General features: G+C 40.1%; 2 protein-coding genes across 5 annotated transcripts in view; one reads left to right on the top strand and one right to left on the bottom strand.

The window, feature by feature from the left end:
- The window catches only part of CDC20B (cell division cycle 20B), a 54,243-nt gene that overhangs the window by 41,872 nt on the left and 309 nt on the right, over positions 1-12,062 (bottom strand). The window lies entirely within an intron of this gene.
- GPX8 (glutathione peroxidase 8 (putative)) lies at positions 4,339-11,543 on the top strand. 2 transcript variants are annotated; one of them, XM_011996759.1, is made up of 3 exons: positions 4,339-4,617; positions 5,213-5,474; positions 8,287-11,543. In XM_011996759.1, exons 1-3 carry the CDS (start codon positions 4,414-4,416, stop codon positions 8,448-8,450), a joined length of 630 nt encoding a protein of 209 aa, XP_011852149.1. In that variant the 5' UTR covers positions 4,339-4,413; the 3' UTR covers positions 8,451-11,543. The 2 variants fall into 2 exon arrangements, with proteins under 2 accessions (XP_011852149.1, XP_011852150.1); XM_011996760.1 differs by having other exon boundaries at positions 4,397-4,464.

The following is a 12,062-nucleotide window of genomic DNA, read 5'->3' as shown; positions in this document are numbered from 1 at the left end:
ACTAAGACTCTTTATCTATCATCTGGACCTGCTGTTCTGCAGACTTCCTGTGGCCCCTTCCAGATAACTTCAGTACACACAGACAAGCCTTTTGGTGGTGTTCTCCATGCCCTCTCCTTTTTGGGCGCTTATACAGTGATCTCTTATAAAACGAAATGCCTCCTGATGAATGAAACCCCTTGTATTAGTCAGTTCTCACACTGCTATTAAAGACATACCTGAGGCTGGGTAATTTACAAAGGAAAGAGATTTAATGGACTCACGGTTCCACATGGCTAAGGAGTCCTCACAATCATGGTGGAAGGTGAATGAGGAGCAAAGTCATGTCTTACGTGGCAGCAGGCAAAAGCTTGTGCAGGAGAACTCCCATTTACAAAACCATCAGGTCTTGTGAGACTTATTCACTACCACGAGAACAGTATAGGGGAAACCACCCCCATGATCTAGTTATCTCCATCTGGCCCCACCCTTCACATGTGGGGATTATTACAATTCAAGGTGAGATTTGGGTGGGGACACAGCCAAACCGTATGACCTCTCCACCAGAGTACTACAGCCATCTCCTCACCTACCATGTTTCCTTCTAAATAAACTTATTTACCTATTACACAGAAACAGTTTCATGAAGTTGAAATAACTTTGGTTATGAAGTCGAAAGTTCAAAACTCTATTCTTCATTGTTCCATTCACTAATTCTGTGATCTTGGCTGAGTTAACTGCTCCCTATTTCAAAGAATTATTGTGAAGAAAATAATGTGTATACTAAAGAAGATTGTGTGCAGTATAAAGCTCTCTAAAAACATAAGTCATTGGCCAGGCGTGGTGGCTTGCACCTGTAATCCCAGCACTTTTGGAGGCCGAGGCAGGCAGCTAACGAGGTCAGGAGTTCATGACCAGCCTGACTAATGTGGTGAAACCCCATCACTACTAAAAATACAAAAATTAGCTGGGCGTTTTGGCACATGCCTGTAGTCCCAGCTACTCAGGAGACTGAGGCCGAAGAATCACTCGAACCCAGGAGGTGGGGGTTGCAGTGAGCCGAGGTTACACCACTGCACTCCAGCCTAGCTGACAGAGCAAGACTCTGTCTCAAAAAAAAACAACAACAACAACAACAAGTCATTTATTTAGCACTCAGTTATTTGCTGCCTTGTAATCCTTCCCTGTTTCATGTGTATTCTCATATTTCCAAAATTGATTTTACATTTGCATGAGGCTGGCTCCTTCCCTTGCACCTTATTTGTATCCTTTCCAGTGCCTGAGTTGGTTGATAATTGAGTCAACTGCTTTATCCCATTCTTGACCCGGTAGCTTCCTCCTGCCTTCACCATGAACTCATCAATCTCTTCCCCTCCTGTAAGAAGCCTTCCTTCATTTACTGAAAGAGTGCTGGTGGTTTTTCTAACATATTACCCCTTACGCAGAGAAATGTGCCATTTTTGATATATCTATAGTCTGAGAATAGAGTTAGTATAGACAGAACATGAAAACAATGATGGCAGATCCCCAGAAGGCTGAGAGATGATGACATCAAAATGTATGCAGAGAAAGACTGCCAAAACAACAAAGAAGAGGTGTGCCAGGGTCAAAATCTGTGTTCATCCAATGCTGTCCAGCACATGAGTTCTCCAAAGTGCTGTCTGCATGTTTGGTTAATGGGCCAGTGTGAAAATTTATATATCATGCCTTCATTATTTGAAGCTCTTAAGCCTTAGGAACATTAAGTTAACAAACTGGCTCTGATTTCATCCTTGACAGGAGACATACACTTAAGTTTTCAAAGTTGTATTCATATAATATGGAATTTTGTGGTCAAACCAACCTCAACATCAGGCCTGCATTATGTTTTATTTCTGGTTGTAAAAACTGGCTTATTCAGCAATCACATGCAAGTTTGTAACAGCATAATTTTGGCCTTTTCAAATCCATTCATCTCTGGATCACTTGATAAGAGTTTCTGTACTTATAAAACAATGAACTAGAAATTATCACAGTGATTTTATCAAAATAATATCACCCTGTGGGGCCCTGCTGAAGCAGTGGTCAGTCAACATCCCTGCCAGAGATAAATCACTCTCTTTCCACCTCAAAACACAGTTATAATGAGTTGGGTTTACGTGGCTCAAATTATAGCAGGTATTCTACGAATTAATTTTAAAATGCATGCTCCTGAGCCATTTGCTTGTACAGCCTGAGGAGTTAAAATATCTCGTGTATTCATAGAGACATGAAACACATCCACTATGGAAAACAGAGAAATCAAAGACTCTTGTTGCTCTGAAACCAAAAAAAGGCTGAGGTCTAAAGGTTCTCAAACTTAAACGTGTGTATGTGTCATGAGGAGATCTTGTAAAAGTAGATTCTGACTCGGGAAGTCTGGGGTGGGGCCCAAGATGCTGTGTTTCTACCAAATGTCCAGGTGATGGTGCTGTGGAAGGTCCCAGATCCCATTTAGAGAGCAAGGCCAGAGAGCTTAAGTAACATGGCAGTGTTCATGTCATACAAACACAGGGACTTTGACTTTTTAAACAATTCAGCCAGAGAACACCAAAGTAAAATTATCAGGAAGTGATACAATTTTGTTCTTTACTAGGAATTATGTTTAAAAGGGAATACTTTCTGCACAGTCATTTCCTTTTCTACTGTATCCATTCTTACTGGGCCATGAGAGTAGGAGTAGAGTGGTTTCTCTCACAGGTTTTACACAGTAGGCTATGGGTTTTGCTCAGCCACCCAAAAACACAACATACCACAGAGCGGGCACCTGAAGAGCAGGCAGCGCCCTGAGCACCCTCTCTGGAGATCCGCAAGCTAACAGTGATAGGAAGGGCACTCTACAAGCGTCTCAGCTCATTCCCTGCACTTTCTGGAAACACATCGTGATCAAATGGAATAATGCCCCTTCATCCAGATCTTGCTGTGAGTCTTAAACAGAGCAGAATTGAAAGTGAATGGCTTTTAAGATATGCAGCCTTCAATTGCCTCCCCATACCCACCCCTAAAATTCATGACCATTAGCAACAGCAAAGTTAGGCTGCCTGTGCCAGGCAACAGCCAGTGGGGGGAAATAAAGAGAAAAAAAATGAAGTAATTAGCTGATGTACCCAAGTAGAGATGGGTTTTGCAGGATTTGTTTGTTTTCAGGGTTTTCTTGGTAGAATTGCCTTACTTAACTGCTAAATTACTACTTTATTATGGAGTTCAATTTTTTCTTTTTTCCCTCTTCTTCTTTTGTTTTGATCTTAAGACAGTCTCACTCTGTCACCCGGGCTGCAATGCAGTGCTACAAACATGACTCACTGCAGCCTCAGCCCCCTGGGATCAAGCGATCCTCCCACCTTAGCCACCTGTATAACTGGGACCACAGGCATGCCCCACCACAACCAGCTAATTTAAAAAAAAAAAAAAAAAAAATTTTAGAGACAGTGGTCTCGCTTTCTTGCCCAAGTTGGTCTTGAACTCCTGGGCTCAAGTGATCCTCCCATCTAGGCCTCCCAAAATGCTGAGATTACAGGCACAAGCCACCATGCCCAGCCTCAGTTTTTTCTATCTATAGGTTGCAGTGCATTGGTGAATGATGAAATCATTTTGATAGGTCAGAACTGGGTTGTTTTAAAATGCAACAGGTGGGGGTGCATCACAGTTCAAAGAAGAAGTGTTGTTTCTCAGTTGTGTATGTTTGTACCCAGTTACGTTGTAAAGGGCACTACTGACTGGGGGTCATGATCAGAAATTTGAAAAACACTGGACTATAGTTTGCTTTATGATAAAGAAGGGCTTTTTTAACACCTTCCCTGTTTTTAACATATTTATTTTGACTGTATTCACCTGGTATTTGATTGCCTTAGCTAGATGAGTCAGGGTAAATAGCCTTTTCAGATATTTCACTGCTCTTTCCACTACAAATTTCCTGAACTCATATAGCATATTTAATCCATACATGTAATAGTAACGTCCTTCAGGCTATACATCATATGAGTATATGGTCATTTAATCTACATTCTAAACTATTGCTGAGCATTGTACTGTATCCTCTGCATCCAAACAGTTGTTAAATAAATACACAGGACGCTTAGCATGGGGATGAGCCCTCCATAGCTTTCAAGTTACAAGAGCACCATCTGCTGGCGAAATATTTTCTTTGTAGGGAGAATGTCAAAGACCTACCAAAAATGTACTGATTTTTCTAGCAAAAATTATAATTACATCACAAATACTTTGAAATTCTGCAGAGCTCCTTGCTTCATTCAGGAGTTTCGCTTCATTCCCCCTCTGAGAAGAAGTTTTTCTGTTCCTTAGCAGTGAAGGCAGGCAGTCTGTCCTTCCTGGTTTTCCGTTAAACTAAGCCGGTTTCAAGTTTCAGCTCCTCCTTGAATTCCAGGCTGCTGAGACTTCCCTCTAGAATCCTCCAACATGGAGCCTCTTGCAGCTTACCCGCTAAAATGTTCCGGGCCCAGAGCAAAGGTATTTGCAGTTTTGCTGTCTATGGTTCTATGCACAGTAACGCTATTTCTTCTACAACTAAAATTCCTCAAACCTAAAATCAACAGCTTTTATGCCTTTGAAGTGAAGGATGCAAAAGGAAGAACTGTTTCTCTGGAAAAGTATAAAGGCAAAGTAAGTTGCATCATCTGATTTTTATTGTTACCGTTTCTCCTTGTCTCTGTTTATTCCTCTTAATAAAATCATTTTTTGCTGTTACATGGTCATAAGTTGGAATTTAGTCTTCAGAGTAATTGTATTAGTACATCACTTTCATTATTAGAGTTCTGATAGTTTGCTTCTAAATAATAAATTCCGATTATCTCATTTTCTTTAAAATGCTTTAATTTTGTGCTGAATTGATATATAAAGTTGTTTGGAAAATACTTATAGTTAGTAATGTGAACATGATGACATTTATTAATAAAAGTATTGGTTCTATAATCTAATAACTTTAAAAAGCACTTATCAAGGATCATAGTTTTATCTTTAATTTAAAAATAAACTTTCATGAGTACCTAATGCTTGTTTAATGGCAGTACTATTTCAGGGCCTTAACCCAGGCATCTAGGTTACAGTTTTCAATAGAACGTTGTGTGTCCAAAAATATGAAAAAAACATCAATCAGAGGTTATAGTCCCCCCAAATTGTTTAGGATTTTAACTACTTGCAGAATTTTTTAAAATCTTTTGCTTCACTTTCCGGTTGGATTTTTTTCTTTTTCCGGGAGGTTTCACTAGTTGTAAACGTGGCTAGTGACTGCCAACTCACAGACAGAAATTACTTAGCACTGAAGGAACTGCACAAAGAGTTTGGACCATCCCACTTCAGCGTGTTGGCTTTTCCCTGCAATCAGTTTGGAGAATCGGAGCCCCGCCCGAGCAAGGAGGTAGAATCTTTTGCAAGAAAAAACTACGGAGTAACATTCCCCATCTTCCACAAGATTAAGATTCTAGGATCAGAAGGAGAACCTGCATTTAGATTTCTTGTTGGTAAATATCTGCCTTGCCTCACCAGTATAATGTTTTAAATTGCTTTTCATTTTTAAACAATTATACAAGGACAATACTTTCCTATCTCATTTGAAACTTTGGATCAGGAAAGCTTCATAAAACTATCAAAGAGCCAGAATCTCATCCTTTGTAACTTCTAGGAGTTATGCTCCCCTGAAACCAATGTTTTAGCGTCTTAGATGGTAAAATAATTCTATTCCAATGTATTTTATTCCTTACGACCATCTTCCTGAAGAATTTATTTAAAGTGTGCCCATGGCCATTTTCACAAAATATCTTAATTCTCCTCTCGTGTAACTAGCATCTGGGGAAATGTCCCTTCCCATCATTAAAGCCACCCAGCTCTCATGAATAGTGCTGGGCAATATTAGTTAACATATGTTTGTGGCTAATTTTATGTTGCCTTTCTTATCTGAAACAATATTCTCAAGGATGAATATGTCAGCTTACCAGATTTTTGCTAAAATCCAAAAACATATAACTTGATTTTCTTTAGAGGGCAGTAGTGTTAGGCTATCTCTCCAATTAAGCTAGCTACAGAAATCTGTTTAAAGACTTGCCAAGGTCACTTAGCACAAAGGTCATAAGGCGTAGTGACAGCATATAGGCTTTGGCCTCAGGCTACCTGAGTTCAAATCCCTGCTCTCTTGTTTTTGCTGTGTGGCTTCTTAACTTCTCTGTGCCTGTTTCTCATTTGTTAAATGGGCTATCAATAGTACCGACTTCTTAAGATTGTTTGGAATTAAGTGTGTTAATAGTAAAAATAAAGTACTTATACACCGCTTGCTCTGTGCCAGACACTGTTCTAAATGACATTAGTCAAAAAAAAAAAAGGCCGGACGTGGTGGCTCACGCCTGTAATCACAGCACTTTGGGAGGCCAAGGCAGGCAGATCACTTGAGGTCAGGAGTTAGAGACTAGTCTGGCCAATGTAGTGAAACCCTGTCTCTACTAATAATACAAAAATTAGCCAGGCGTGGTGGTGGGCACCTGTAATCCCAGCTATTCGGGAGGCTAAGGCAGGAGATTCGCTTGAACCCAGAGGCAGAGGTTGCAATGAGCTGAAATCGCGACACTGCACTCCAGCCTGGGCGACAGAGCAAGCCTCCATCTTAAATCAATCAATCAATCAATCAATAAAGGACATTAGCTAACATTCTCTCATCTAACTTATTCTGATGACATCTTCAGTCCTATTTTCACTGTAGATAAGTTGGGTTTTGATAAAACTATGACCTCACTCAGGCAATCAAGCTTCTAATCCAACAAACCAAATCGTGATCTATAATATTTCACATAAATGTGAAGTCACAATCTTCTAAAAACATTATATTTAATTTCTAGGGAAAGTTGATATAATGCCTAACGCCATAAATGGCAACCACAGCGAGGTCTTTATTCCCTTTATTTTGAGGGTGCACTGAGGAAAGAAAAGCCCAAGCACATGCCATTGAACTAATCATTCTTCAGTTATAGCAGCCAGATACGTGGGTGCAATAGCTCATAGGTTATTTCTCTTTATCACTACAAACCTTCTGAAACCCCTCTTAGCCTGTGTAATCAAAAAGGTAACAGTGATTTAAGGTTTCATTCCACTTAGATAGGATCATAGGGCCCAAAGGTTAAGAGCATGAGCTCTGGAGTAAAAAGGCCTGTATAGCAATCCTGGCTCGACCACTCACTAGCCACGTGTCCTTGTGTCTAGGCCTCCATTTATCTCATCTGCAAAACGGGGATGATAATAATACCCACCTCATAGGGTCCCTGTAAGATTAAATGAGAGGATCAGTTTGAAGCACGCAGCATCCATTACTAGGCACATAGTAAGCACTTCATAAATTTTAGTTATAATTATTATATTTTTTCTCACGTTAGTCAATAAAATGAACATAAATCTTGAGTGGTATAAATAGAAAAAACATCTACATTTCTTACATAAATTAAGGTTTATCAAAAGGATATCATGGCTGGGCATGGTAGCTCATGCCTGTAATCCCAGCACTTTGGGAAGCCAAGACAGGAGGATCACTTGAGTGCCCAGGAGTTCAAGGGCAGCCCGGGCAATACAGCGAGACCCTGCCAAAAAAAAAGTTATTGCTTTTCAAAATAAGGTGATTATTCACTTTGGGAGGCCAAAACCCCGTCTCCACTCAAAATACAACAATTCACCTAGTGTGGTGGCACACACCTGTAATCCCAGCAATTGGGGATTACAACTTTAATTTTTTTTTTTTTTTTTTTTTGGCTTTTATTTTACTTGACACAGGGTTTCGCTCTTGTCCCCCAGGCTGGAGGACAATGGCGTGATCTCAGCTCACTGCAACTTCTGCCTCCTGGGTTCAAGTGATCCTACTGTCTCAGCCTCCCAAGTAGCGGGGATTACAGGCACATGCCAACACACCCAGCTAATTTTTTGTATTTTTAGTAGAGACAGGATTTCACCATGTTGGGCAGGCTGGTCTCAAACTCCTGACCTTAGGTGATCCACCCACCTCAGCCTCCCAAAGTGCTGGGATTACAGGCATAAGCTACCACTCCCGGCCTACTTTGCTTTATTTCTTGATACTAAGATCACATCCTAGATGAGTAGACTCATAGGTGAAGTCATCAAGTATATTGAAATCTGGTTACTCTAACCTTGAGTTTCACTTTATTTGGGTGTTTTGTTTTTGATATTATGACAATCCTAGAACGTGATACTAAAGTTGTCATTTATGCAGATACTAACAGAAGTGAAAATCTTGACAAAGAATAAAATTATGCTCATGAAAATATGTTCTGGATATTTTAGATTCTTCAAAGAAGGAACCAAGGTGGAATTTTTGGAAGTATCTTGTCAACCCTGAGGGTCAAGTTGTGAAGTTCTGGAGGCCAGAGGAGCCCATTGAAGTCATCAGGCCTGACATAGCAGCTCTGGTTAGACAACTGATCATAAAAAAGAAAGAGGATCTATGAGAATGCCATTGCATTTCTAATAGAACAGAGAAATGTCTCCATGAGGGTTTGGTCTCATTTTAAACACTTTTTTTTTGGAGACAATGTCTCACTCTGTCACCGAGGCTGGAGTGCAGTGGTGCAACCTCAGCTCATTGCAACCTCTGCCTCTTTAAACATGCTATTAAATGTGGCAAAGAAGGATTTTTTTTTAATGTTATCTTGCTATTAAGTGGTAATGAATGTTCCCAGGATGAAGATGTTACCCAAAGCAAAATCAAGAGTAGCCAAAGAATCAACATGAAATATATTAACTACTTCCTCTGACTGTGCTAAAGAATTCAGAATTCAGTGACCAATGTGCCTCAATATCTTGTTGTTCAACTTGACATTTTCTAGGACTGTACTTGATGAAAATGCTAACACACTAGACCATTCTTTGGATTCAAGAGCACTGTGTATGACTGAAATTTCTGGAATACCTGTAAATGGTTATGTTAACGTAATAAAACACAAATGTTGAAAAGTATAAAATATATATACATAGATTCAAATCCTTATATATGTGTGCTTGTTTTATGTACAGGATTTTGTTTGTTTTTTCTCTTTAAGTGTAGGTTCCTAGTGTTTTACTATAACTGTCACTATGTATGCAACTGACATATATAAATAGTCATTTATAAATGGCCATATTATAACATTTGAAAAAGTCTTCATTTTCAGTATTTCTCTCTGCATTATTTTTTAGAAGCAACTCAAATTCTGTAATCATAATATTACCAAATAAGTCAGTCTTTATTCTTGCGTGAAAATCCCAAGTGTAGAAAAAAGGACATGAGTATAAGATCATTTAGCTTGATTCCTTATAGGTTGATTTGGGTTGCTAATGTATTCATTCTAGATTAGCCACTTGGAAGGAATTCAATGCTGCATCATTCTGATGGCTGAAATAGTAAAAACCAACTCCAAACAGCCTAAACTCTAGTGTAAAAATGGGGTAATCATATAAGTCCTAAAGTGTAGATCAGCAGTCACTGAACCTCTTAGTAGAGTCACAAGGCACTTCTTCTCCCAAAGTCATGGCCTTTATATTTTGTTAGCCTTATAATTGGCTAACAAAGCAAACTGCCAAGTTGGTGAAGGTTGATTATTGCCTCATGAAATACACATTCACTGCATAAAATAAATAGGAAGATGGCCAAAAATGTAAAAATAGTCATATAAAATTTTCTAAGAAGAAAAAGACCCGATTTAAGTAGTCTGTGACTTGACTCCCAAATCCTGACCTAATGGATGAAAGTGAAGATGTTTCTTATGGCGAATTCAGTAATGCTACCTCAGTAAATAGTTCTGTATATGTATTTGGACCAAAGTTCTTAGATAAACCAAAAATACTTCATGAAGCATCTTCTGCTTCAAAGTACATATCCAGCCACCCAGCTATGAAGGTATTTAGAAAGATATTTTGGTGGAGGTGGAGGTGGAGTTTCTACCAGAAGTCAAGAGGATTTGTAGGGATAGCCTCACGAATGCCAGATGAGTGTGTCAGCAAGCCTGCTCCTACTGCTCGCCAGCTGCGTGACTTTAGGCAAGTCACTTAAGTACCTTATTTCAGTTTCCTCACCTGTAAATTGAACAGGGGTTGAATGGAATAAAAAAGCCCTTTGCAACTTTAAAAGTCAATTAACACACTTAGCAAGGTGTTTTAAGTGACCAGGAAGGAAATCAGAATTAACCTGGATTGCTGGCAAAAAGAAACAGAAGCCACCCAACAAGTCTATCTGTCCTTTGCAATTTTGCCCCAAGAGCCTATTAGCAATTTGAATTATGAGCCTCTAAGAAAACTTTTGTTCAGGCGGCCCCTCCAAGTGTTGCTGCCAGAGAACTCTTGCCTTGTATCCCCACATACGCCTTCCATGAGCTCATAGCAGTGCTGTGGCACTGCAGGGGTGTTTTATGCGTTCACGTTAGGGGCCTGAGCAGCACTGCGTATGCCAGCACCACATGGGCAGCAGAGACTCCCCACTGCCAGATGGATGATAATGGAGCTGCACTGGAAACAACCAGGACTGTCCCAGTCAACATGATACAGATGAACGTCCTGCCGTAAGTCACTAGTTCTCTTCAAAGCCAGATAAAGTGGGTTTCTTCACTTACATCTCTAATCTTGGTTGCCTTATTCAACCTACAGATTCTATGTCAGTGCTGGATTTTCTCCCCTTGCCCTTTAGGTAAGCAGAGTAGGCAGGCGGAGATTTGAAAGCATGTCATACGTATTGCCTTGAAAGAAAGGACATTCAGGTGTCCCTTCGGGTTTCCGTAACAATTAGGTTATGTGTGCTGAGAGAGGAATTGGAGTCATTTGCTAAGGTGCTGCTACCTGTAACTCAAATGCCTCATAGGAATACCAGTGGACAAACACACAGAGGAAAAGTTGAATCTTTCCTATATTGGACAATCTTCCTTCAGTCTTGTTTCTGCATCAAAAAGTCTGGGACATGGAGTGCTACAGGATGCCTGGGCTAAGGACTGTAACAGAAAAATATCAACATCAGAGCCAGGCACAGTGACTCACGCCTGTAATCCCAGCACTTAGGGAGGCCGAGGCGGGCGGATCACTTGAGGTCAGGAGTTCGAGACCATCCTGGCCAACATGGTGACCATCTTTGTATTTGTATTTTTTGTAAAAGATACAAAAATTAGCCGGGCATGGTGGCATGTGCCTGTAATCCCAGCTACTTGGGAGGCTGAGGCAGAAGAATCACTTGAAAACAGGAGGCTGAGGTTGCAATGAGCCAAGATCATACCGCTGCACTCCAACCTGGGCGACAGAGCAAGACCCCATCTCAAAGACTCTGTCTCAAAAAAAAAAAAAAAAGAGAAAAAGAAAAATATCATGCATCACATAAAAGAGTATTCAGCTGTTGTCCTTGTGAAAAAGGAAAAGGACAAAATCAAATGCATTTTAACTGTGGTAATTAATTCACTGACTTGAAGTTTGCTTTGTTTTCTTTGGTGCGTAGAGAAGAATACTTCATACTAACTCCTGATCATCTTACAGCAGATGGAACAACAGAGTGTTAGAGACTGGAATAAATATGAATTTGCCTGAAATGTGCCCTGAAAGTTGTATTTCATTTTTTTAAATGTTTAACAATTACACTTTATCAATAGTATGTATACATGTACATATATATAATTCTTAATAACTGCAGTGTATGTAGCATATATATAATGGTGGCTAGTACATGTTTAATAGCAGACTCTGGAGGAGGAATCCTGACGTACAGCGTTTGCCAGTTCAGTGTAAATGCTCATGCTCCCTCATGGCCAATTTCAATCTACCAATGGTTTAGTAACTAGGATGCAAAATTTCTAAAAATATGACAATTGGGGATGGGCATGATGGCTCAGGCCTGTAATATCAGCACTTTAAGCAGCTGAGGAGGGAGGATCACTTGAGCCCAGGAGTTAGAGACAAGCCTGAGGCAACATGGCAAAACCCCGTCTCCACAAAAAAATCAAAAAATTAGCTGGGTGTGGTGGCACATGCCTCAGGTCCCAGCTACATAGGAGGCTGAGGTGGAAGGATTGCTTGAGCCCAAAGAGATCAAGGCTGCAGTGAGCCGAGAT

This window comes from Mandrillus leucophaeus, unplaced genomic scaffold (assembly GCF_000951045.1).
Source record: "Mandrillus leucophaeus isolate KB7577 unplaced genomic scaffold, Mleu.le_1.0 Scaffold523, whole genome shotgun sequence".
Classification (NCBI taxonomy): domain Eukaryota; kingdom Metazoa; phylum Chordata; class Mammalia; order Primates; family Cercopithecidae; genus Mandrillus; species Mandrillus leucophaeus.
The sequence above is the reverse complement of the archived record's forward strand: the minus strand, read 5'-3'. Positions and strand labels throughout refer to the sequence as shown.